Below are 27,580 nucleotides of genomic sequence, written 5' to 3' on the forward strand. Positions count from 1 at the left end.
GCTAACTTAGTATTGGTATTATAGCAGCAAATCTATTAAGAAAGAAGAAAAACAGGTTAGGGTCACAGAAAGGGTTTGATATCGAACTCTATGTTTAAACCCTGAGGGTGAATGGTTTTGAGCTCGAACATCCAAAATGATTCCCTTTTTATTAAATTTAAATCTCTATTGCCCCCCCTCCAATGGGGCAAAACTTGTTCGATAGCTTTAAATGAAAAGCTTGCAGGATTCGAGCTGTGTTGCAATAAAAAATGGTTTGACACGCTGTGTGTTGTTATTTTACGTTTTATGTTTCCCAGGTGTTCTAGTATACGCGTTCTAAGCGGACGTGTGGTCTTACCAATGTATTGTAAGCCGCACTCGCATTCTGCAAGGTAGATGACAAAACTAGATCTACAGTTCAAATGTTGCTTAATATTATAAGATTTTTGTGTCGTATTAGATTTGAAACTGTGTGGTGTTTTTGAACTATGCTGGCAGGCAGTGCACATTTTACATCCATAAAATCCTTTGGGTGGATCCAGCCACGTGTGCTTTTTTGTAGGAGTATTTATTAGGGCACTTGGAGATAAATCATTTTTAATGTTTGGAGCTCTCCTATATACCATTTTGACTTTATCAGCCAGATTACACTCCTGATGAAACCGCAATACGGAGAAACGCGTAGAGTGATGCTGATGAGTGAGGATCACTACAGGATCGGAGTCCCCCAGAGCAGATGACGTCACTTCCGGGTTCCGGTTTGGGTGAGACGCACCGGTGACACGCACGCCGAGGTGGAGGGGGGACTGAGACAGCTTCATTGCGCACAAGATCCGATCTGTGTGATCTAAACGCTTGTTTTATTTTAACACATTGTGAGTGCATTGTATTATCACTTACCTTTTTAATAGAATTTTATACAGTCTGCACTATGTCCGTTTCTATGTTATTTACCTAAGGTCTTCAGCACTTATAAATTCATTCAGACCTACCCACAATCTGGTCAGATGGGCTGTCCCTGAAAAGATACCTTTATGGGAACATCACTCACCATACACTTGTGAGTACCTAGCACACTGCACCTTGAACATTTATTCACAATATTACCACAATATTGCACCATCAGAAAATTTCTTCTGTTTTACATGGTTTTGCACTTCCCGATGATCTTCACCCCTATATGTCCACGGGATCGAGAGAACGACCCCCCACTGGGTTAAGCAGCATCCATATACGTTTGTATTAGTATCATTTTATTATTAATTTGTACACTTGTTTATATATAGATATAATGTGTGAGCGCCACTTTTGATATATTTTCTTTTCACGTTAAGCCTATAGGGAACCATGTTAAAAATGGTTTTTGAAGCAAAAAGTGGCACTGTGTGCTCATTTGCATGTCATTTCCCAGAATCCCTTGCTGCAGTGGAAGTGCTGGGTGATAATGGGGAAAGGCGGGGTTGCAGACCTGCCTAAGACATGCAGATGAGCATACAGTTGTATTTACATTTGTATATATATATATATATATATATATATATATATATATATATATAGCGCAGTATGTACGGATATGGCCATAGCACTCATGGCAAGAGAGTTCTCTCATGTCAGTAATGACTCATAAAATTTCGGTCTCGATTTAGGCCATCACTAAGTGTCCCGAACAGTTGCATAAATTTGAATTCATGCAGCCGTCTCTCTTTCGGTGTTCTGAGATTACCTTTGAGTATAATATATATATATATATATATATATATATATATATATATAGGGGGACCCTTGTCCTGTATACAGGTCACGTGCTCACAGGTGTGCTGTACTGTACGTGAAAGCGAGAAAATATTATTTTCTGTTCTCTAGTTTAGTTGGATGGAAATGCAAAGCTTCTTTATATGGCAGTCCTACATAGGTCTTATGGTTTTAGGAAATAAATACAAACATTAAAAAACAATGGGAAGGGAAACAAAGAGGGGTGAAAACAGAAATCTTACTGTACAGTATTGGGAAGACATAAAGAGGCAATCCAATCTTTTTTGTTTTAACATATGCAGCCATTGATTACCTTTATTGAAAACGAATTACCTAAGCTGCTGATCAATTTGTTCTCTCATAATTGATCAGCAAAGATTCCTGCTTCCCAGGGTTCATTAAATGGCTGCCTTTCAGTTTCAATCAATCCTTTAGTCAGTGCAACTTAACAGCTACAATGTATTCTTTAATTACTAAGGTAACATTATCTATTATTACAGTTTGCAGCTCCAACTGCTGGGAATATTGGCAAAAAAGTATCACAAACAGGAAAGCATTAAAAATATCTTGCACTGCTGGAGAAGTTTGTTAAAATCTGCCATCGAAATCAAAAGATGCGCAGTATATTAAAGCTGCAGGTCAAGCTGCCGATTAAAAAAAAATATATTTTTCCCCCATTCAATATGTGCATCAATACAATCTGCACACTGACAAGTGATTAGCTAAGTTGCAGATCGATCCGTTCTCCTGTAATTGATCGCTTGCTCGGGTTATTTAATTCAGTTCTTGCACAGCATTGTGGGCAACGTAGTCCAGCAATATTATGTGACTGGGCAGTTACTAGATACAATTGGTTCACTACTAGAGAGAGGGTGGGGATCAAGAGCCAGAGCCTATCAGAAGGGGAAGGGGGCTGTCACTTTGGAAATGCTTCCTACATTAGAAACATAAAATGTTTTAAAGACATTTTTATTTTAAAAGCTACAAGTATTTGCTCATAGTACAGAACTGATTTATTTTAAAAAAAAGCACATATGTAGGATATTACTTGAACTGCTGCTTTAAAACTCATTAAAATGTCATTAAGAGTTGAATTAAAAAAAAGTAGGATAGTGCATGGATTGCTCGTTTAAAACAATAACAAAATAATTATGCCCCTTTAAATAAAGATTCCTGAATGCCATTTATGTGCTGAAAAATATAGCAAAATCACCTCTTTTGATCCCGCTTTGCAACTATTTTTTTCCAATAATTTCCCTTTCCTTTTACACTATAAATATTTACTTATTAAACCTGTCAATTGTACATGATCTGGTCTGTAATCACCAGGGATCTGACAATCAAAATTCGTACATACTTTGAAAATGATAAACGTTAGCACTTATAGAGTCAAGAAACAAAGAAGTCCAGAGCAACATCCAATGGGACAAAAATACACAGTGTAATACCTATATATATTGTATTGTATTGTATTGTATGTCTTTATTTATATAGCGCCATTAATGTACATAGCGCTTCACAGCAGTAATACATGTGGTAATCCAATAAATAACAGATAATATAAATAACAGATCATGGGAATAAGTGCTTTAGACATTAAGGAAGAGGAGTCCCTGCTCTGAGGAGCTTACAGTCTAGACTAAGTTTTAAGGGTAGGGAAAGGGGAAAGGGAAAGGGGAATGGAGGCTCCCGCATCAGCTAGTAAAAATGGTAATGTGAATGAGGTAACTCACAGACTGGTGCAATAGAGGATATATATAGTTAACAACATAGACGAACAGGAAAGATCCTCCTAGAATGCACTCAGAAAGGTAAGTCAACGTGATATGGTTGATAATATTAAAAAAACCTTTTAATCACACATATAGTAAAACATCTTGTATAGAGGGAAATGGCAGAAAGTAATCCACGACCAGTCCCTATTGACAAACCAAGAAACAATCTTCCCAAATAAATACACGGGAGATAATGAGGTATGACACTACACCGCCAATATGTGGGCTAGAGAGCTGCCAGTAGTAATCACAGTGTAACTTCAGACTAGAAAATCTGTTCTATAAATCAGATAATCTATTGTCAAAAAATCAGCACACCTAAATAAATGGTATGCTGATGCTGGATCTGAAGAAGTGTGTTAATAGGCAGTTAGTAGGTCAGAAATAAGTACCTACATGGATACATATAGACCACAAAGTATATAGGTGTATGTCTGCTCCTGAACGGGGTGAAATCAACATATAATGTGAAAGATAATACACACAACATTAAAAATATCTAAAACCACATACATAGCTAGTTGCTGCGTGGCTTGATGGTGTTTGACTTTGCATAGGGCAGGCACAAAATGTGCTCAACTGATGCCCTGAGGCACGGTTCTGAGACCGTATCCAGTTATAGCCTCAGAAAAGTAACGGTCATAAAATGCAAAGGTCACTAAATAACACTAAGTGGAATTTGCCAATGCTTTGCTAGTAATATAAAGCAAATACAGAAGGACTGAACCATAGTACATTAGCATAGTGTAATGTCGCCAGATATATATATATTGTTATACCCTAATTGTGTCGGCGACATTAACCCCCTGATAGTAGAGTGATCAAGGGGTAGCCTGTCAGGGAGTGTACTATAATGCTAACAACTCCGCGGTGTAAGTAACCGCTCTCAATAGCAACTGACTGGCTAACCATAATATCTACTTAGCTTGGGGGGGTGTTTGACTTTGCATAGGGCAGGCACAAAATGTGCTCAACTGATGCCCTGAGGCACGGTTCTGAGACCGTATCCAGTTATAGCCTCAGAAAAGTAACGGTCATAAAATGCAAAGGTCACTAAATAACACTAAGTGGAATTTGCCAATGCTTTGCTAGTAATATAGAGCAAATACAGAAGGACTGAACCATAGTACATTAGCATAGTGTAATGTCGCCAGATATATATTGTTATACCCTAATTGTGTCGGCGACATTGACCCCCTGATAGTAGAGTGATCAAGGGGTAGCCTGTCAGGGAGTGTACTATAATGCTAACAACTCCGCGGTGTAAGTAACCGCTCTCAATAGCAACTGACTGGCTAACCATAATATCTACTTAGCTAGGGGGAGAAAGGCTGTGGTCCGTTCCTGCGTCTCTCATTCCAACAGTGTGTAGATTGAGGGCAGGGTGCCGGGACAGGAAATTACAGCCTGCATGTTCAGCTGCTGCAACCGCGCCGATCTCGTCCCACTGCTGGGAGGCGTCCGCTCAGCGTGATGACGTCACCACGTACCGCTGACCTCTGACCTGACGTACGTTTCGCGCATGCTCGCGCTTTTTCAAAGGTACCTGCCCGCAGTCAACGAGCACTTAAATAGCTCATGGTTGTCATGACAGCCTGCGGGGGAGTGTCTACCCCGGGCTGTTAGCTGGATACACTGCCGCACTCTCTGACCTGCGGCATGTGAAGTGTATAAATAAAAGCCTAATATGCTTAGTGATAGACTGCTGTTGTAGCAGATTAAGCACATACAGTAGCTCCAATCAATGTAAATGCAGGCATACGTGAATGCTGTAGTTGTATGCACAGAGTGTACATAGAAGAGTGGTAAACAGATAATGCCCCAACCTCCATAAACACATCAGTGGTCTAGATCAATGAGAGAGGGGGGGTCAGTAGTAGTGTGGATAGAGAAGGTAGATTGCACTAATTAAGTGCTCACTGAAATAGGAAGGATAGTATGTCCCCAGCATGTAGTTCCCTGGTGCAAGAGTGTGATATTACAACTGCACATTAATGGCAATATGTGCTCAAGCTTAAACAGGGAATGAATATCCATAACTGAATAGAGGTGACAATACTTCAGATGAATGGAGAGAAAAGGAATTCCTCATTCAGTCCCTTGGGGGCCAGGGTACCCAAGGTGTAGATCCATCGGGATTCACGTTTCAGGATCTCATTGTCCCAATCTCCACCTCTGCTATGGTTAGACACTGCCTCAATACCCACAAATTTAAGAGCTGTAGACATTCCCTGGTGTCTATTATGGACGTGGTTGGCAACAGGGGTATCGCGATGGTTGCGAATATCCCCTAAGTGCTCGAGTATCCTGTGTCTTAGTTGCCGTTTGGTCTTACCTATGTACTTTTTGTTGCACATGCAGATAATCTGATACACCACGCCCATAGTTCTACAGGTAATGAACTGTCGGATATTGAAGCTATGTGTGTCATCCCAATTATGGAAGATCTTTGTAGGCATGCAGGAGGAGCAAGCTCGACATTTATGACATTTGTAGAAGCCATTGGATCTGTTGGCTAGCCACGTGCCTGTAGAAGGTTTTTCATAATGGCTATGTACCAACAGATCCCGGAGATTGGAGGCTCTTCTGCTCACCAGTGATGCCCTCTCGTTCAGGACCTCTCTAAGGTCAACATCTTCACGCAATACGTGCCAGTGTGTATTAATGATGTTATTTATCTCGGGCCATTGGTTATTAAATCGACCAATAAAACGTATAACTTGTTTATCATTGTGTGTGGTGACCTTTTCATCTAGCAGTGTATTCCTGTCTGTCCGCCTAGCCCTTTGGTAGGCTTTTTTAATAATCCTGTTACTGTATCCCCTCTGCTGAAATCTAAGTTTCATGGCTACCGCCTGAGTCTCAAAGTCATCGTTAGATGAACAGTTCCTCCTCAGGCGTAGAAACTGACCAGTAGGTATACCCCTTATAAGGTGTTTCGGGTGGTGACTATCTGCTCTGAGGAGGCTGTTAGTGGCAGTAGACTTACGATGAAGGGACGTGGATAAAGTCCCATGTGTAGTCTTAGAAATCAGGAGGTCGAGGAACACAATATTCATCTGATCAACCTCAGAGGTGAGTCTGAGGTTGAGGGGATTATTATTAAGTTCACCAATGAACTCATCAAAGTGTGTCTTTGTGCCCTTCCAAAGGACAAAGATATCGTCAATAAACCTAATCCATAAAAGGATTTGAGAGGTATATTGTCGATGACGCTCTTGGAATACCACCTCCGCCTCCCACCAGCCCAAATAAAGATTGGCATAGGTGGGGGCGCAGGTGGTCCCCATGGCTGTGCCCCGGAGTTGGTGGTATAGTTTACCGTCAAAGGTGAACACGTTATGCGTAAGAATAAACCTCAGTAGGTCCAGTATCAGTGTGTTGTGACTACCGAACTCACTGGGCCTTGTGTTGAGGTAATACTCTACAGCCTGGATGCCCCTCTCATGTATTATAGAAGTATACAGAGATTCTACATCCAGGCTGATAAGTAACGTGTCATCCCTGATCTGCACCTCATTCAGTTTGTTAAGAGCGTCCTTTGTATCCCGTAAGTAAGAGGGTAATGTGACTACAAAGGGACGAAGCACCTTATCGACGTAGATACTGCTCTGTTCAGTGATGTTCGAGATCCCTGATACGATTGGGCGCCCTGGTGGCGCTTCCAGGCTTTTGTGCACTTTGGGGAGGGAGTAGAAAGTGGCCATCCTAGGATTTTTGTTAAGAAGTGCCATACTTTCTTTGAGGGTGAGGGCCTTGGTCTGTACACCCTCATCCAGAATGAGTTTAAGGTCACGTAGGAACTCATTTGTTGGATCAGTTCTCAATATCGCGTAACAATCGCGATCGGATAGTAGGCGCAAGTTCTCATTGACGTAGTCTATTGTATTGACTATCACGATGTTGCCCCCTTTGTCTGAGGGTTTGATCGTGATAGTCGTGTTAAGTTTCAATTCTAACAAAGACTGTCTCTCCAAGTGGGTCAAATTAGTGTTGGAGTGTCTGGGCTTAAGGTGTTCAATGTCCGCAACAACTAGAGCAATAAAGGTTGCCACATTATGGCACGTCTCAAGTGCCGGTGTAAACCGTGATTTAGGTTTCATGGTGGTGAATGGGCCTTCGCCCGGTGCCCTAAGTGACTCCTCTTCTAGTGCTGCTAAGTTGTTTATGGCTTCTAAATATTGATCATCAAACTCTTCCTGACCTATAGCCCTAAGTTGGTTCTGCGCCCTTCTTTTAAAGAACTTGTGCAATAATAATTTGCGGCCAAACAAATAAGTGTCCTTAATCCAGTCAAATCTGGAAAAGTCCTCCGTAGGAGAGAAGGACAGTCCCTTTTGTAGGACTGCTATTTGACTCCCACTCAGGACCATATCCGATAGATTAATCACCTGGCTAAAGTCGTCCGTAACATTAATTAACGACGGCGGCGTGATCGTCGCTTGGGCCCCCCCCTGTACGCCCAGGTGTCTCTGTCGCGCAGCCCACCCCATCTGGCCTCTTCGGGTCTTGCACGTTCTGGGGGTGGCTGATGGCGGGGGTCTTGGTCTAAAAAACCCACCCTGGAAGTGTCGACTGGTCCCTGTTCTCTCCTTTCCCCACCGTCACTCTCCTCGTTAGAAGTGTCCCAGTCAGTCGAGGACTCAGGGTGACGAAAACGGACTTTTTTAGGGTTTTCCTTTTTTTGTTTGTAAATTTTGCCTTCCTTAAAGTCCTTTGTGTCTCGAATGTATTTGCGCTGTTTTCTTTCTTTTAATTCGCGCGTGAATCTACCTATTGTCTCTTCTAATCTGTTCTCCAAGCTAATGAACTCAGAGTTACCACGCCATTTCTCTGCGTTGTTGCGTTGCTCTGCTAGTTCTATATTAACAGTTGATAGTGTGTTATTATCTGTTTCAACTAACAGTTTCATAAGAGAAGCAGAACAAATGCCTAGAATTTCATTCCATTTGATGAGGAATTCTGGGTCAGAGTGTGGGGTTGAGGGGGGTAGGTCTACTCTTAAACCCCTCGGAATGAGTTCAGTAGATATGTACTTTTCAAGACTCGCTACCTCCCACCATAATTTAGCCCTCCTCTTATATATTTTCTCCAAACCTGAAAAATAGGTATTTATACTGGTGACCCCACTGTCAGATAAATCCCCATCTAGTGAAAAGACATTGTCCGCCTCCGATCTCCATGCAGCAAAGTCAGGCAATTGCGACAGGAAGCCAGCCATAATAGTGTACTAAAAATAATTAGTGAGAGGTAAGTAGGTGTGCGAGCTGGGAGCAAGAGTGGACATACATCCACATGTGTATAGACTAAGTTTTAAGGGTAGGGAAAGGGGAAAGGGAAAGGGGAATGGAGGCTCCCGCATCAGCTAGTAAAAATGGTAATGTGAATGAGGTAACTCACAGACTGGTGCAATAGAGGATATATATAGTTAACAACATAGACGAACAGGAAAGATCCTCCTAGAATGCACTCAGAAAGGTAAGTCAACGTGATATGGTTGATAATATTAAAAAAACCTTTTAATCACACATATAGTAAAACATCTTGTATAGAGGGAAATGGCAGAAAGTAATCCACGACCAGTCCCTATTGACAAACCAAGAAACAATCTTCCCAAATAAATACACGGGAGATAATGAGGTATGACACTACACCGCCAATATGTGGGCTAGAGAGCTGCCAGTAGTAATCACAGTGTAACTTCAGACTAGAAAATCTGTTCTATAAATCAGATAATCTATTGTCAAAAAATCAGCACACCTAAATAAATGGTATGCTGATGCTGGATCTGAAGAAGTGTGTTAATAGGCAGTTAGTAGGTCAGAAATAAGTACCTACATGGATACATATAGACCACAAAGTATATAGGTGTATGTCTGCTCCTGAACGGGGTGAAATCAACATATAATGTGGAAGATAATACACACAACATTAAAAATATCTAAAACCACATACATAGCTAGTTGCTGCGTGGCTTGATGGTGTTTGACTTTGCATAGGGCAGGCACAAAATGTGCTCAACTGATGCCCTGAGGCACGGTTCTGAGACCGTATCCAGTTATAGCCTCAGAAAAGTAACGGTCATAAAATGCAAAGGTCACTAAATAACACTAAGTGGAATTTGCCAATGCTTTGCTAGTAATATAAAGCAAATACAGAAGGACTGAACCATAGTACATTAGCATAGTGTAATGTCGCCAGATATATATATATTGTTATACCCTAATTGTGTCGGCGACATTAACCCCCTGATAGTAGAGTGATCAAGGGGTAGCCTGTCAGGGAGTGTACTATAATGCTAACAACTCCGCGGTGTAAGTAACCGCTCTCAATAGCAACTGACTGGCTAACCATAATATCTACTTAGCTTGGGGGGGTGTTTGACTTTGCATAGGGCAGGCACAAAATGTGCTCAACTGATGCCCTGAGGCACGGTTCTGAGACCGTATCCAGTTATAGCCTCAGAAAAGTAACGGTCATAAAATGCAAAGGTCACTAAATAACACTAAGTGGAATTTGCCAATGCTTTGCTAGTAATATAGAGCAAATACAGAAGGACTGAACCATAGTACATTAGCATAGTGTAATGTCGCCAGATATATATTGTTATACCCTAATTGTGTCGGCGACATTGACCCCCTGATAGTAGAGTGATCAAGGGGTAGCCTGTCAGGGAGTGTACTATAATGCTAACAACTCCGCGGTGTAAGTAACCGCTCTCAATAGCAACTGACTGGCTAACCATAATATCTACTTAGCTAGGGGGAGAAAGGCTGTGGTCCGTTCCTGCGTCTCTCATTCCAACAGTGTGTAGATTGAGGGCAGGGTGCCGGGACAGGAAATTACAGCCTGCATGTTCAGCTGCTGCAACCGCGCCGATCTCGTCCCACTGCTGGGAGGCGTCCACTCCAACACTAATTTGACCCACTTGGAGAGACAGTCTTTGTTAGAATTGAAACTTAACACGACTATCACGATCAAACCCTCAGACAAAGGGGGCAACATCGTGATAGTCAATACAATAGACTACGTCAATGAGAACTTGCGCCTACTATCCGATCGCGATTGTTACGCGATATTGAGAACTGATCCAACAAATGAGTTCCTACGTGACCTTAAACTCATTCTGGATGAGGGTGTACAGACCAAGGCCCTCACCCTCAAAGAAAGTATGGCACTTCTTAACAAAAATCCTAGGATGGCCACTTTCTACTCCCTCCCCAAAGTGCACAAAAGCCTGGAAGCGCCACCAGGGCGCCCAATTGTATCAGGGATCTCGAACATCACTGAACAGAGCAGTATCTACGTCGATAAGGTGCTTCGTCCCTTTGTAGTCACATTACCCTCTTACTTACGGGATACAAAGGACGCTCTTAACAAACTGAATGAGGTGCAGATCAGGGATGACACGTTACTTATCAGCCTGGATGTAGAATCTCTGTATACTTCTATAATACATGAGAGGGGCATCCAGGCTGTAGAGTATTACCTCAACACAAGGCCCAGTGAGTTCGGTAGTCACAACACACTGATACTGGACCTACTGAGGTTTATTCTTACGCATAACGTGTTCACCTTTGACGGTAAACTATACCACCAACTCCGGGGCACAGCCATGGGGACCACCTGCGCCCCCACCTATGCCAATCTTTATTTGGGCTGGTGGGAGGCGGAGGTGGTATTCCAAGAGCGTCATCGACAATATACCTCTCAAATCCTTTTATGGATTAGGTTTATTGACGATATCTTTGTCCTTTGGAAGGGCACAAAGACACACTTTGATGAGTTCATTGGTGAACTTAATAATAATCCCCTCAACCTCAGACTCACCTCTGAGGTTGATCAGATGAATATTGTGTTCCTCGACCTCCTGATTTCTAAGACTACACATGGGACTTTATCCACGTCCCTTCATCGTAAGTCTACTGCCACTAACAGCCTCCTCAGAGCAGATAGTCACCACCCGAAACACCTTATAAGGGGTATACCTACTGGTCAGTTTCTACGCCTGAGGAGGAACTGTTCATCTAACGATGACTTTGAGACTCAGGCGGTAGCCATGAAACTTAGATTTCAGCAGAGGGGATACAGTAACAGGATTATTAAAAAAGCCTACCAAAGGGCTAGGCGGACAGACAGGAATACACTGCTAGATGAAAAGGTCACCACACACAATGATAAACAAGTTATACGTTTTATTGGTCGATTTAATAACCAATGGCCCGAGATAAATAACATCATTAATACACACTGGCACGTATTGCGTGAAGATGTTGACCTTAGAGAGGTCCTGAACGAGAGGGCATCACTGGTGAGCAGAAGAGCCTCCAATCTCCGGGATCTGTTGGTACATAGCCATTATGAAAAACCTTCTACAGGCACGTGGCTAGCCAACAGATCCAATGGCTTCTACAAATGTCATAAATGTCGAGCTTGCTCCTCCTGCATGCCTACAAAGATCTTCCATAATTGGGATGACACACATAGCTTCAATATCCGACAGTTCATTACCTGTAGAACTATGGGCGTGGTGTATCAGATTATCTGCATGTGCAACAAAAAGTACATAGGTAAGACCAAACGGCAACTAAGACACAGGATACTCGAGCACTTAGGGGATATTCGCAACCATCGCGATACCCCTGTTGCCAACCACGTCCATAATAGACACCAGGGAATGTCTACAGCTCTTAAATTTGTGGGTATTGAGGCAGTGTCTAACCATAGCAGAGGTGGAGATTGGGACAATGAGATCCTGAAACGTGAATCCCGATGGATCTACACCTTGGGTACCCTGGCCCCCAAGGGACTGAATGAGGAATTCCTTTTCTCTCCATTCATCTGAAGTATTGTCACCTCTATTCAGTTATGGATATTCATTCCCTGTTTAAGCTTGAGCACATATTGCCATTAATGTGCAGTTGTAATATCACACTCTTGCACCAGGGAACTACATGCTGGGGACATACTATCCTTCCTATTTCAGTGAGCACTTAATTAGTGCAATCTACCTTCTCTATCCACACTACTACTGACCCCCCCTCTCTCATTGATCTAGACCACTGATGTGTTTATGGAGGTTGGGGCATTATCTGTTTACCACTCTTCTATGTACACTCTGTGCATACAACTACAGCATTCACGTATGCCTGCATTTACATTGATTGGAGCTACTGTATGTGCTTAATCTGCTACAACAGCAGTCTATCACTAAGCATATTAGGCTTTTATTTATACACCTCACATGCCGCAGGTCAGAGAGTGCGGCAGTGTATCCAGCTAACAGCCCGGGGTAGACACTCCCCCGCAGGCTGTCATGACAACCATGAGCTATTTAAGTGCTCGTTGACTGCGGGCAGGTACCTTTGAAAAAGCGCGAGCATGCGCGAAACGTACGTCAGGTCAGAGGTCAGCGGTACGTGGTGACGTCATCACGCTGAGCGGACGCCTCCCAGCAGTGGGACGAGATCGGCGCGGTTGCAGCAGCTGAACATGCAGGCTGTAATTTCCTGTCCCGGCACCCTGCCCTCAATCTACACACTGTTGGAATGAGAGACGCAGGAACGGACCACAGCCTTTCTCCCCCTAGCTAAGTAGATATTATGGTTAGCCAGTCAGTTGCTATTGAGAGCGGTTACTTACACCGCGGAGTTGTTAGCATTATAGTACACTCCCTGACAGGCTACCCCTTGATCACTCTACTATCAGGGGGTCAATGTCGCCGACACAATTAGGGTATAACAATATATATATATCTGGCGACATTACACTATGCTAATGTACTATGGTTCAGTCCTTCTGTATTTGCTCTATATTACTAGCAAAGCATTGGCAAATTCCACTTAGTGTTATTTAGTGACCTTTGCATTTTATGACCGTTACTTTTCTGAGGCTATAACTGGATACGGTCTCAGAACCGTGCCTCAGGGCATCAGTTGAGCACATTTTGTGCCTGCCCTATGCAAAGTCAAACACCCCCCCAAGCTAAGTAGATATTATGGTTAGCCAGTCAGTTGCTATTGAGAGCGGTTACTTACACCGCGGAGTTGTTAGCATTATAGTACACTCCCTGACAGGCTACCCCTTGATCACTCTACTATCAGGGGGTTAATGTCGCCGACACAATTAGGGTATAACAATATATATATATCTGGCGACATTACACTATGCTAATGTACTATGGTTCAGTCCTTCTGTATTTGCTTTATATTACTAGCAAAGCATTGGCAAATTCCACTTAGTGTTATTTAGTGACCTTTGCATTTTATGACCGTTACTTTTCTGAGGCTATAACTGGATACGGTCTCAGAACCGTGCCTCAGGGCATCAGTTGAGCACATTTTGTGCCTGCCCTATGCAAAGTCAAACACCATCAAGCCACGCAGCAACTAGCTATGTATGTGGTTTTAGATATTTTTAATGTTGTGTGTATTATCTTCCACATTATATGTTGATTTCACCCCGTTCAGGAGCAGACATACACCTATATACTTTGTGGTCTATATGTATCCATGTAGGTACTTATTTCTGACCTACTAACTGCCTATTAACACACTTCTTCAGATCCAGCATCAGCATACCATTTATTTAGGTGTGCTGATTTTTTGACAATAGATTATCTGATTTATAGAACAGATTTTCTAGTCTGAAGTTACACTGTGATTACTACTGGCAGCTCTCTAGCCCACATATTGGCGGTGTAGTGTCATACCTCATTATCTCCCGTGTATTTATTTGGGAAGATTGTTTCTTGGTTTGTCAATAGGGACTGGTCGTGGATTACTTTCTGCCATTTCCCTCTATACAAGATGTTTTACTATATGTGTGATTAAAAGGTTTTTTTAATATTATCAACCATATCACGTTGACTTACCTTTCTGAGTGCATTCTAGGAGGATCTTTCCTGTTCGTCTATGTTGAGCTTACAGTCTAATTGGTAGGTAGGTAGAACGTACAGAGACAGTAGGAGGGAGTTCTGGTAAGTGCGTCTGCAGGGGGCCAAGCTTTACGTGCCATGTGTTCAGAATATTCACAGTGCTATTCATATGCTTCTTTAAGCAAGTGTGTCTTAAGGTGGGTCTTAAAGGTGGATACAGAGGGTGCTAGTCGGGTACTGAGGGGAAGGGCATTCCAGAGGTGAGGGGCAGTCAATGAAAAAGGTTTAAGGCGGGAGAGGGCTTTCAGATACAAAGGGGGTAGAAAGAAGACATCCTTGAGAAGAACGCAAGAGTCTGGATGGTGCATAACGAGAAATTAGGGCTGAGATGTAAGGAGGGGCAGAAGAGTGTAAAGCTTTAAAAGTGAGGAGAAGAATGGAGTGTGAGATGCGGGATTTGATCGGAAGCCAGGAGAGGGATTTCATGAGGGGAGATGCTGAGACAGATCTAGGAAAGAGTAGAGTGATTCTGGCAGCAGCGTTAAGGATAGATTGTAGGGGAGACAGGTGAGAGGCAGGAAGGCCGGACAGCAGGAGGTTACAGTAATCAAGACGGGAGAGAATGAGGGCCTGAGTCAGAGTTTTAGCAGTCGAGCAACAGAGGAAAGGGCGTATCTTTGTTATATTGCTGAGGAAAAAGCGACAGGTTTTAGAAATGTTTTGAATGTGAGGGGCAAATGTGAGAGAGGAGTCGAGTGTGACCCCAAGGCAGCGTGCTTGGGCTACTGGGTGAATGATCGTAGTTCCAACAGTAATGTGGAAGGCGGTAGTAGGGCCAGGTTTGGGAGGAAGTATGAGGAGCTCTGTTTTAGCCATGTTGAGTTTAAGGCGGCGGAGGGCCATCCAGGATGATATAGCAGAGAGACATTCAGAAACTTTGGTTTGTACAGCAGGTGTAAGGTCGGGTGTTGAGAAATATATTTGTGTGTCATCAGCATAGAGGTGATAATTAAACCCAAAAGATGTTATTAGGTCACCTAGAGAGAGTGTATACAGAGAAAAGAGAAGAGGTCCCAGGACAGAGCCCTGGGGTACCCCCACAGAGAGATCAATAGAGGAGGAGGAGGTATTAGCAGAAGAGACACTGAAAGTACGATGGGAGAGGTAGGATGAGATCCAGGATAGAGCTTTGTTCCGAATGCCAAGAGTATGGAGAATGTGAAGGAGAAGAGGGTGGTCCACGGTGTCAAATGCTGCAGAGAGGTCGAGTAATATGAGCAGAGTGTAATGACCTCTGTCTTTGGCAGCATGGAGGTCGTCAGTTATTTTAGTGAGGGCTGTTTCCGTGGAGTGAGCAGTGCGGAAGCCAGATTGTAGAGGGTCTAGGAGAGAATAGGTGTTGAGAAAATGGAGCAAGCGAGCGAATACAAGACGTTCAAGGAGTTTAGAGGCAAAAGGCAGGAGGGAGATAGGCCGATAGTTAGAAAGACAGGTAGGGTCAAGCTTGCTGTTTTTGAGTAATGGTATGACTGTTGCATGTTTGAAGGAGGATGGAAAGGTTCCAGAGCAGAGGGAGGAGTTAAAAATGTGCGTGAGCGTAGGGATTATAGTAGGAGCAAGAGGTTGTAGGAGATGGGAGGGAATGGGGTCAAGAGGGCAAGTGGTAGAGGGAGAAGAGGCGATCAACAGCGACACATCCTCCTCTGAGACAGTGGAAAAAGAGTCAAGGAAGGCAGGAGGAGAGTTAGGAAGAGGTGTAGGATGGGAGGAAGAAACAGAGGGGATGTTCTGACGTATGGATTCCACCTTTTCCTTAAAATAGTCAGCAAAGTCCTGAGCGGAGATGGAGGAAGGAGAGGCAGCTGAGGGTGGTTTGAGTAGAGTATCAAAGACAGAGAACAGTCGGCGTGGGTTAGACTTGTGCATGTTGATTAGTGAAGAAAAGTAGGCTTGTTTAGCTTGCGAGAGGGCAGAGTTAAAACAGGATAGCATAAATTTGTAGTGAAGGAAGTCTGCGAGAGTATGAGATTTCTTCCAGAGGCGTTCAGTTAACCCTTTGGCCAAAGCGTATAAGCCTGCGAGCCACATCAAGGCATGACCATAATATCGCAGGTCCCATCACTAACTGATTAAAATTCTTATTTACCTCTATAATTAGAGGAAGAATGGTCCTAGCATTGAACCTGTCACAACAAGCTGCATGAAAAGAAAACCTGCTTACTTGGAGAGTAATAGAGATATATTATTATTTTATCTGGTAGTATTTTATCTGGTAGTGTTAGGACTTGCAAACAGGTGTCTGCCTTGTCGTGCCTCGCAAGCTTACAACGCTTTGGCCAAAGGGTTAAACTAAATGACCCTTTTTCAAGAGAATATATAAGTATTTTACTGTGTATTTTTGTCATATTGGATGTAGCATTGGGCTTCTCTATCGTTTGTTGTATACATTTGCCACGCTCAACAGCGCTCCTTTTTGACACTTATATACATATATATATTTTGTGGGGGCTCAGGGGTTCCCAAAAAGAGCTTGCTGGTGTTTTATGTGTTTTATTACTTGGAGAGTCCCACTATTCTAAATAATTGTTTCCATTTTTCCTTGTTGTTATTATTTTTAGACACTGAGCGAGCCCTGGCATTATTGGAAGAATATTATTGCAAATTAAGAAAACCTGACCTGCAAGAACTCAGACAAGCCATTGAGAAGACTATATGTATGTTTAAAAGTAACTTGTTTCAAGCTTTGATAGGTAAGTACTGTATATTCTATTCAATTTTATTATGCAAAGGAAGTGGTGATTTTCTTGTGTTCTCTTTTGTTGAATGAATGTTTTGCTGACCAAATCCCCAATGTTATTTTTCCTACTACTTATTGAAACCACTTTTGTCAATATTCTGTAAAGCTGCTTCCCCATGCTGGTTAAGGCCTTGGACATAGTAACTTCTCCCGTGCGGAGGCTGAGGGAAAGCGGGTGCTTTCCCTGGCCATACTAAATGGGCTGTGGGGGCAGGGCAGTCTTAACAGCTTTATAGGCCCCGGGGCAAAGCAGTGCACTGGGCCCTGCCAACTCTCCGCTACAAGTCGTAATTTTTCTCCTTCTACCGAGTTAGCGGGAGATTCGAATGTTGAGGCGGGTGATCGGAAAATTAGTGTTAAATTCTGGTCTGTGCATAGATTAGCATGGGGCCCCTATGCTCGTGGGGCCCCCGAGTAACTGCCCAGCATGCCCATGCGTTAAGACGGCACTGCATGGGGGGCGTGTCTGGGGGTGTGCCGAGGGACATCACGGTGCTGGTTCGCCCTCATCGGGCGAACTGCTTACGTGAACGACCTGTCGCGCCAAGAAATCAGTTTGAACTGATTTCTTGCGCAACGCGCCCCCTCCCGCTTGCACGCGCCTGCACACTGCATGGGCGTGAACACTGCCCTAAGGCAGCATTCGCATGGTCTGCGGCCTAAGGTATGGGCTTCATTCAGATGAATAGCATTAAAAACTTCTCCAGCACTGGAAATCGTTTCAATCACAATATATTGAATATTCGGTCCTTGGGCCTTGTAATGTACTATTAGCCACTTCTGTCAGCAACGATATGTTTGAAATCTTTGTTTTCCCCTTACAAATATGTAGTGAAGACGGATAGGAAGTTGAGTTGATACATCTCATTACTAACCTCCAACTTTTCTTTGTGCTCTACATATATGTACATATCTACAAGGTATATCACATGTTCACTGCAAAATTGCCTCAATAAATTGACATAAGGACGGAAATGGGGATAATTGACAAACTGGCCAAAGGTATAAGAACCATAGCCTCAGAAGGTGAACAGTACCAATTGTAGCTTGAGCCAGTGTAAAAAAAACAACATAACAGAAATAGGAGGTGCACACTGAACTGGAGGACACCACCAATATATGTCTCTGTGCCCAGGACATACTTGGAAACGAGAGGTAACTCTCAATGTATTACTACCTGGTAAAAATAACAATACAAATACGAAAATGTCCATGTGGACCTTTTCTTAATAGTATAAGTGCTACATGTAAGGAGCTTTTTTTTCTCTGCCAAAGATACTCAAGGTAAAAAGGAGACAGGTTGTCAAAAGTCTGATGGGATTTAGCTGAGTATCAAGAGGTACGTGTGCACGACACAGTTGTTTAAATAAAAATATGATTGTTTTTTCTGTCTGAAAGCGACATATTGATGAAGTGTATTTCTACTGTTTTAGAATTTGGTGCATGCTGCTCTAGTATTTTGCACTATAAAAATGACTTATGCCACCACTTCTACGACACTCAAATGGTTAAATAACTAAATTGAAAACAGAGCAGGGCCCTTCTGTGACGTTTTGAGAATCGGTCACGTGATGGCTCCGCCACTGGTGATAGCACGAAAGGGGAGGAGTCAACCCTCCTTGCAGTCCCCATAAGCTTAGCACGCGTTCTATGCTCCAAGCGATCTCCCCTAGTAAAGCGAGCATTTTTGTTTTACGAGGCTACTATGTCATGAGGCCCCCTGAGTGCCAGAGCCCATGACGTATTAGCGATGTCTTAGGGCACTCAAAGGGTTAAGGTGACAGAGAAAACCAATGCAGAAAGTCACCAAGAAAAGTAATGCAAGCTGCCCAGACCTGTGCCAATATGCAAATGTAACTCTACCCTAACTCCTCTCACTTGCTTCATACACCCCTCATCTCATCGCAGGCAGAGGCAGGCGCACCCTTGTAAATGCTGACCCCCTAATAGCATTTTAAAGGTAACTGGCTGTTTTACTTCAATAGCAGCAGAAAAAGAGCACACGAGCCTCTGTATTTTTTCCTAATTGGTGTGTTCATTTTAATCTGTAAGAATCCGTACAAAAAAAGTGTTTTATTAAACTACATTTACAGATACAAATCCTTTTGAAAGTCACTAGCAGTTAGAAGAACAAGGGCATAGTAGGTGTTAAAGAAATACGATCAATAGGAGCTTGCGTGTACTGATCTGTGTGACTGGTTGATTTCAAGTGCTGGTTGTATTAAGTGTGCAGTTAGAACCCGAAGGAGTTTGAACAAGGAAGGGGTTAAACAAGGTATAGTAGTATAGTGAAGTACAGTTTATTGTTAGTACATATAAACTTCATAGTTGCAATAATGGGCAGGATTGAGAATGCCACTGAATGCACATCTTGCCACATGTATGTGCACTTGGAGCAGCTGTTCCAAGGGGCATAACGCTGTGAGAAGTGTGAGCGGGTGGTCAAAGATTGCTGATCTGAAGAGAAAACTTGCAATATTGAGGGACATTGACAACCTTGAAAGGCGTTTAGTGCTCACTGAGCAGGCCCTTGTTTCGAATAATGGTGCAGATGGTGGCACTGTTAGTGAGGAGCAGGTAGGTAGCTGAACAACAGTTAGAAGGGGAAGCAGGGGCAAGAGGAAGAGGCAGGGCAGTTCTGTGCTGACCCATCCCAATAGATTTGCCATATTGAGTAAAGATATTGGGAGTGTCAGGGCAGAAATGGCAAGGCTGGGGGAGACTGATTATTCTAGCAGCCAGGGGAATAGTTCCTTCAGCACAGAGGGGACTCAGAATGCTCAGATACCAAGAAAGGTTGTGGTGGTAGGGGACTCCATTATTAGGAAGCTAGAAAGGGCAATCTGTTGCCATGACCGCATAAACCAAACAGTTTGATGTCTCCCGGGTGCTCGGGTTCGGCACATTGCGGATCGGGCAGACAGATTGTTGCGAGGGGCTGAAATTGACCCGGCGGTCTTGGTACACGTTGGCACCAATGACAAAGTTAGAGAAAGATGGAGGGTCCTACAAAATGATTTCAGGGATCTAGTCCAAAAGCTTAAAGCAAGGAACTCCAAGGTAGTATTTTCTGAAATACTACAAGTGCCATGCGCTACCGCAGGGAAGACAGTCAGAGATTAGGGAGGTTAATGCATGGCTAAGAAAGTGTGTAGGAAGGAGGGTTTGGGTTTTTTAGAGCACTGGGACTCCTTTTTTGAGAGGTGCAATCTTTATGCTAGGGACGGATTGTACCTCAATGAAGAGGGATCTTCTGTGCTAGGGGGGAGAATGTTATAAAGGTTGGAGAATTTTAAAATAGGATGGAGGGGGGAGGGGAATGAAACAGATAATGAACTAAATAGAATAGATGAGGAAATAGCAAGGGGTTATGGAGGTAGAATGGGAGCAGTTTGACAAGCAGCGAGACACCCATAGTAAATACAGATAATACTAGAAAACTTCTCAAGACTAAACCAAATTGGCACAGAAAGGAAGGAGCAGATAAGATAATAGTACAGGCTGAAAAAAAACTTAACTGCATGCTTACGAAGGCCAGGGCCATGGTCAAAAAGACCGTGCTGACCCGCGCTGAGGGGAAACATTATCCCTATCAGCACGGCTTTAGACGGCGCTTCCGCACACTTCCGCAGGCGTGCGGAGGCGTGTGGAATTGTAGCCGACATCAAAATTTAAGTTTTCCCGCTGAGGGAAACGCAGGGCTGGTCACGTGACCGCCAATAGCCAATGGCAGTCCGTGACGTCGGCGCCGTGACGTGTCGCGCTAACCCCGCCTCCCGCCCAGCTCCCACCCGGCTCACAAGCGCGCATGCTGATGCTCATGCAGGGACACAAAAAAGCTCCTGCTTGAGCAGGAGAGCATGAGCATCAGCGCTGCTCAGCGCGGTGAATGCCACCATGTCCAAGGCCTAATGCAAGATGCCTGACAGATACAATGGTGGAGCTTGAATTAATAGCTGCAAGGGAGCAGTATGAGATCATAGACATTACTGAAACATGGTGTGATGAAACTCATGACTGGGCAGTTAATTTAGAGGGTTATTCCCTTTTTCAGAAGGCTCAAGCAAATGGAAGAGGAGGTGGAGTATGTTTATATTTTAAACCGGATCTAAAACCTATTAAAAGGGAAAATGTTTATGAAAGGAATGATGAGAATGTCGAGACCTTGTGGATAGAAATTAGCAGTGGAGGTAAAAGTATAAAGAAAATGTTTGTAGGGATATGCTATAAACCACCAAATATCTGTGAGATTGAGGAAGCTAAAATACATTTGCAAATGGAGAAGCCATCAAAACTAGGTCATGTTTGCATAATGGGTGATTTTAATTATCCAGACATAGACTGGGGCAATGAGATTAGCATTACAACAAAAGGAAACAGTTTATTGGGGTGCTTAAAGACAATTATATGACCCAAATTATTGAGGAACCAACCAGGAGAGAGGCAGTACTGGATTTAGTAATATCAAACAATGTAAAAGTGATAGCAAATATTCAAGTTCTGGAACATTTGGGTAACAGTGATCATAACATGGTCACATTTTAAATAAATTACCAAAAAAACACATTACTTGGATTCAACAAAGACCTTAAACGTTAGAAATACAGTAAAGGTGATTTGGTGCTCAAGCATGGAATCCCATTACTGAGTATATGAGAGGGACACTTCTGGGACATGAGATATTGAAACCTAATAAAGAGCTCCAGTTGCCCTGAAGGCAGGGGTAAATGCACAAAGACACCCTCCCTAACCTCATTGGGCTGGCCCCAGGTAAGTACTCACGAATGTGTCACCAGTAGTCCTTCTCAGTCTGCGTGCAGTTGCCAATAGGGAGAAGTCCAATGCAATATGGGTTGGTGCAACGCACAGCAAAAAAAGGGGGTGATGGCAGGTCTGGCAAAAATGTTTCTTTATTATGTGGACATAAAAACAGAAGGCTGCAACCTTCTATGCGTTTCGTGCAGACAAATTGCACTTTATCAAGAAGTGTATCAACATGGTATATAGCAGGTATATATAGGGGCAACCCAGTTGTGGGGACTCAATCACCCTAAGTGATGGATTGATGATAGAGGATAACAAATATATACTTTTAATAATATTACTTTTAAAATGGGAAAATGAGTGGCTCAGTGAGTAAAGACACTGACTGGCACTGAGCAGGGGAACCTGGTTCAATTCCAAGTGTCGGCTCCTTGAGAACTTGGGCCAGTTCCTTTATCTCCCTGTGCCTCAGGCACCAAAAACATAAATTGTAAGCTGCACGGGGCAGGTACTGTGCCTGCAAAATTTATCTGTAAAGCGCTACGTAAAAGTAGCAGCGCTATACAAGAACATGCTATTATTATTATTATAATAGATACATTTTAAATAATGGAGTAGCTCACCAATGATAGACGAACTGTACCCAAAATACTGTACTCAGATAGTGCTAGGGTATATATTACATAAATGTGAACAACAATGTAGGAAAAATTTAAGCCTACATCGGCCAAACCCAATAGCATATGATCAGGGTATACTCATGGTTGGTCTAATAGATCAGTAGCAGATGGCTACTGTATAGAACTACATGTTCAGTTGGTTCAGATATCCTTTCTCACTGGCAGGTCACACAAAGTATCTTCAGTAGTGTACTTCTCTGCACCAATGCCCCTGTCATGCGAAGTGCAACTGGGTTCTATCCTATCACCTATGTTGCTCACAGTGTACATGCTGCCAGTAGTACACTGTCAGTGTACACTGACCTTAAGCTTGAGGGCTCCCAGCTTCTAAACTCTGTCCATGTGCAGACTCTTGGTGTTGTCCTTGACTCTGACTTTACCCTTAAACATCAGATGTCAGCCGTGATCAAATCTTCATTCTTCCACCTTAAGTACATACTGTAGCCAGGACTATGCACTTGATCCCACCAGAGGATATTACTACCCTTGTCCATGCCTTTGTGTCCTCGCGCCTGGACTACTGCAATGCACTCAACCTGGGTCTTCCGGTAAAAGAGCTGTGCTACATGCAGCTAGTGCAGAATTCTGCAGCCAGGTTGTTAACTAACCGGACCCATTCTTGTCACATGACACCTGTTCTCCGTTCTCTCCACTGGCTGCCTGTAAAATGGCAAATTTATTCAAGATTGTTGACATTCAAAGCACTACTTAACCAGGATCCCAGCTATCTGAAAGAGCTTCTAGTTTCCTACACTCCAATTTGCTCACTTAGATCTGCAAATGAAGTTCCCAGAATCTCCTTGACTTCCTTTGGGGCCCAAGCCTTTAGACATGCAGCTCCCACTCTTTGGAACAGTCTGCCTCAAACAGTTCAAGAGGCCCCCTCTCTAGAACTCTATAAAACAGGATCAAGACCTACTGGTTTACCCAGGCATTTAATTAATGAATCACAACCTGTCTGGCATTTAATAGCTACAGTATCGTCCCATCCAGTATTGTATCTTTTCTTGTGTTGGTATTTTTTATAACCTTAAATGTTTTCCTCTTTTCCCCTTTTTGTAATTGTGAAGTGCTTTGAGTCCCATTGGAAGAAAGTGCTATATAAATAATAAGGTTGTTATTATTATTATTAATATTATTATTAAATGTCTTTAAATATAATGTATAACCCTGTTAATTTAATGTAACCTTGTATTGTTGTAATAACTCATACTTGAAAATGAGAGGTAACTCAATGTATTTCTTCTTGGTTAAACATTTTTATAAATAAAAATACACAATTTTTTCTGAAAGGGAAGAGAAATTTTGATTTACTTGATTTTAATTCCTTCCTGTATTTACAGTACATTCAAATAGACAGATGGGGCATGTGAATTATAGTGACTTTCTTCCTTTGGGAGGAGAGGGATTATGTTTATGAAGGTATGAGTAGGACTGGAAGTATTGTAATTCTGCCACTAAAATGCAGATGTTGGTTTTCCTGTAATAAGTGGGATATCAGAGTCAAAGCTAAAAACTGTGGATGTGAGTTTAATGGTAAAAAGTTGGTGAACCAGATCTGGACATCACAGTGGCATTCAAATGGAAAAATACACAACACGAGCGCTATACCCAAAGCGATAATAATGCATATAATGTGTAAATTATGTTACAAATAATGTAATGCAAAACATATACACAATTAATCAATATAATGAATTTGTATAAGTGCAATAAGTGTTGAGTGACCACCTAATTCTGAGGTCCGGCAGCCGGGAGGTCACTATGATCGTCCAAATCCTATACCGAAAGTCCTAATAGAAAAATTGTCCTCCTTGGCGCTGTTCTTAACTCTGTGCTCAGTGCGGTATATAAGAGAAGAAGAAAGGCACAGTGTGTAATATCATACAGTGCAAGTGACAGGTAGTGGGAACCGGATGTGGATACCCAACGATAAGTCACTTCAGATTATGATGTTATCAGACGACAGACCCATTAACCATTGGTACTGATAATAGGATACACCCTTAGTGTCTGGGGTTTCAGTCAGATCTTGACCCCTTCATATTGGCAAACAGTGCACATTAACACACAAATAAGGTGCTAATAAATGGATTTGACTCACAAAAGGGTACAATCTTGATGTCAAATATCTCTGGAAGTCAGTGAAATTCCCCAGCAGTATATCATAGAAAAAGAAAAAAAACAACATAGCACAGATCCACTGAGAAACTAAAATGTAATAAAACATATAAAACAGACACCTGGAGTGTCACTCACATACAGTACTACTTCATCCTTTTGCGCTTTCAACACATTTAGCCTGGTTGGGTGCCCTTGGAATCACTTTCCTCTTGGTCCTCTTTAATCACCGCTCTCACTAGCGTCTGTAACGGAGCTTAGGCTGATGCCTGGGTGTCCATGCTTGTATCCCCTCCTGGATCTCCCTGCTTCCACCTACTGTGATGATGTCACACTCTCCGTTGTGTGATGAGGCAAGCGTCTCGCCGGCTGGCTGTCCAGGATCACACTTTGCTGCTCGAGATATTCCGCAGTTAGTCCTCCGGGCTACCTCGTAGTAGGTTCCCTCAGGCAGTTCAACCAGGTATAAGGAGCAGGATGTTTGTAGTAACCAACCTCACCCTACACTTTACGTGAGCAATGTCTCACTTCATTATTATCCCTGATGAAGTAAGACATTGCTCACGTAACGCGTAGGGTGAGGTTGGTTAATACAAACATCCTGCTCCTTACACAGTACCTGGTTGAACTGTCTGAGGGAACCTGCTAAGAGGTGGACCAGAGGATTAACTCCAGAATATCGCTAGCAGCAAAGCAGCAAAACGCAATCCTTGACAGCCAGCCGGCGAGAATCTTGTGTCATCATGCAATGGAGCGCGTGACGTCATCGCGGTAGGCGGAAGCAGTGCACTGACCATGGCCCCTTGAAGACATACTTACCAGAACACCCTCCTTCTGTCTCTGTAAGTTCTCCCCAATTACAACTTAGATTGTAAGCTGTGTTTCAGCGGGCACCACGAGGCAGAAAAAACGTAGCAAATGCTGGACTGTGCTGTAAAGAGTTCCTTTATTGATGCATAGTTAAAAAGTCTCTTTGAAAAAGCCCATGCTTGGGTGAAACGCGTTAGAGGTGCAGGGGCATCCTTTTTCCCCCCCTCTTTTTAACTATGCATCAATAAAGGAACTCTTTACAGCACAGTCCAGCATTTGCTACGTTTTTTCTGCCTCGTGGTGCCCGCTGAAACACCTCTTCCAGACCGGAACAGGTACACTTTCTCTGCATTCCTTGTCAGCTATGGAGCACACAGAACCGGCGTACACACCATATGTGAGTAAACCTGCTGCTTAAATGAGAGCCACCCCAGGCATACAAGATTATTCAATTCAGGGAAACTGCAGAGGTCAAGGGGGGGTTTAAACACTCCCCACTTACAACTCCGCACATCCCTGTTATACCTGGTGCCATATAGGGGTTCAATGCATATAGCCTCAAGCATGCAATACCACACCAAGTGATCCGGTTTAAAACGCAGTTAAAAACATTATTTTACAATCATTGTGGGTCATATATGCTCTGTAGCACTGGTTAACTGGGGCTACTTACCCCATACACTTTTGTTAGATTGTAAGCTGTTCGGAGCAGGGACTCCCTTTCCTATTATTACTCTCATGTCTGAAGCGCTTATTCCCACTATGTGTTATATTATTATGTCGTGTATTACTGCTGTGAAGCGCTATGTATCTGGATGGCACTATATAAATTTAAAACCAGAGACAGAACATAAAACACAGACAGAGCTCAGTGCACATCCAGTGAAACTCATACACGGTACAGTGCCTAAATATATATGTATAAATATCTATTAATTAAAATGTTCTTTTAGTTTAACATTTTGGCCAAATTGTTGTAAGCCCCTGAGCCACTGCACGGCAGACCACATTCTCAAGGGTCCCTAACACTAATATAAATTCTTAATAACCACATTTAGGCACTGTACCGTGTATGAGTTTCACTGGATGTGCACTGAGCTCTGTCTGTGTTTTATGTTCTGTCTCTGGTTTTAAATATATATTGCCATGCTCAGTAGCACTCCTCTGTGACACTCATATGCTTATATATATGTTGTGGTTATTTTGGGGGTTCAATAGGAGCTTGTTAGGTGTCCAGTATGTTTTGCAATTCTTGTTCAGCTAGTCTTAGCTGATTGGAGGGTGGCAACCTCCTACCTAATTGAAGCTTACCCCCTCCCACATTTAAATGGTTAAAAGCTCACTCCATAGCATCTCCCACTCTCAGGGGAACTTGCTTGCTTGCAGTATGAGTGTGACAAATCTAATACAGAGTGCTTTTCCTGGTAATGTACAGGTTAATAAAAGCTTCTATCAGACTTAGAACTTTGCAACTAATATTGACAGATTTATTATAAATCATTCTTCCTGGTATTGCACAGGTTATTAAGAATTTATATTAGTGTTAGGGACCCTTGAGAATGTGGTCTGCCGTGCAGTGGCTCAGGGGCTTACAACAATTTGGCCAAAATGTTAAACTAAAAGACCATTTTAATAGATATTTATACATATATATTTAGGCACTGTACCATGGATGAGTTTCACTGGATGTGCACTGAGCTCTGTCTGTGTTTTATGTTCTGTCTCTGGTTTTAAATATATATTGCCATGCTCAGTAGCACTCCTCTGTGACACTCATATGCTTATATATATGTTGTGGTTATTTTGGGGATTCAATAGGAGCTTGTTAGGTGTCCAGTATGTTTGGCACTATATAAATAAAGATATACATACATACATACATACATACAACAGCAAGTCATAGAGGTGAAGGCAGTCTCCGGACCTACCAGATTCTGTGCAAATCAACACCCACCATTTATTTAATAACAGATTTCCATCATCCACAGAATGGCTGGATGGATTACAGGCGGTCCTCGGTTGT

The 27,580-nt window shown here is 42.8% G+C and overlaps 1 protein-coding gene across 6 annotated transcripts in view; it reads left to right on the plus strand.

Annotated features, from left to right (window-relative positions):
* The window catches only part of DLG2 (discs large MAGUK scaffold protein 2), a 1,892,764-nt gene that overhangs the window by 15,164 nt on the left and 1,850,020 nt on the right, over positions 1 to 27,580 (plus strand). For all 6 annotated transcript variants that reach the window (XR_012800043.1, XR_012800042.1, XM_075592575.1 and 3 more), the window contains one exon: positions 17,004 to 17,135. Coding sequence is in view for 4 of the 6 variants with exons in the window: in XM_075592575.1 (XP_075448690.1) it covers positions 17,004 to 17,135 (132 nt within the window). In the remaining 2 variants the exon portion in view is untranslated. The remainder of the gene's footprint in view (positions 1 to 17,003; positions 17,136 to 27,580) is intronic.

This window comes from Ascaphus truei, chromosome 3, assembly GCF_040206685.1.
Source record: "Ascaphus truei isolate aAscTru1 chromosome 3, aAscTru1.hap1, whole genome shotgun sequence".
In the NCBI taxonomy this organism is placed as follows: domain Eukaryota; kingdom Metazoa; phylum Chordata; class Amphibia; order Anura; family Ascaphidae; genus Ascaphus; species Ascaphus truei.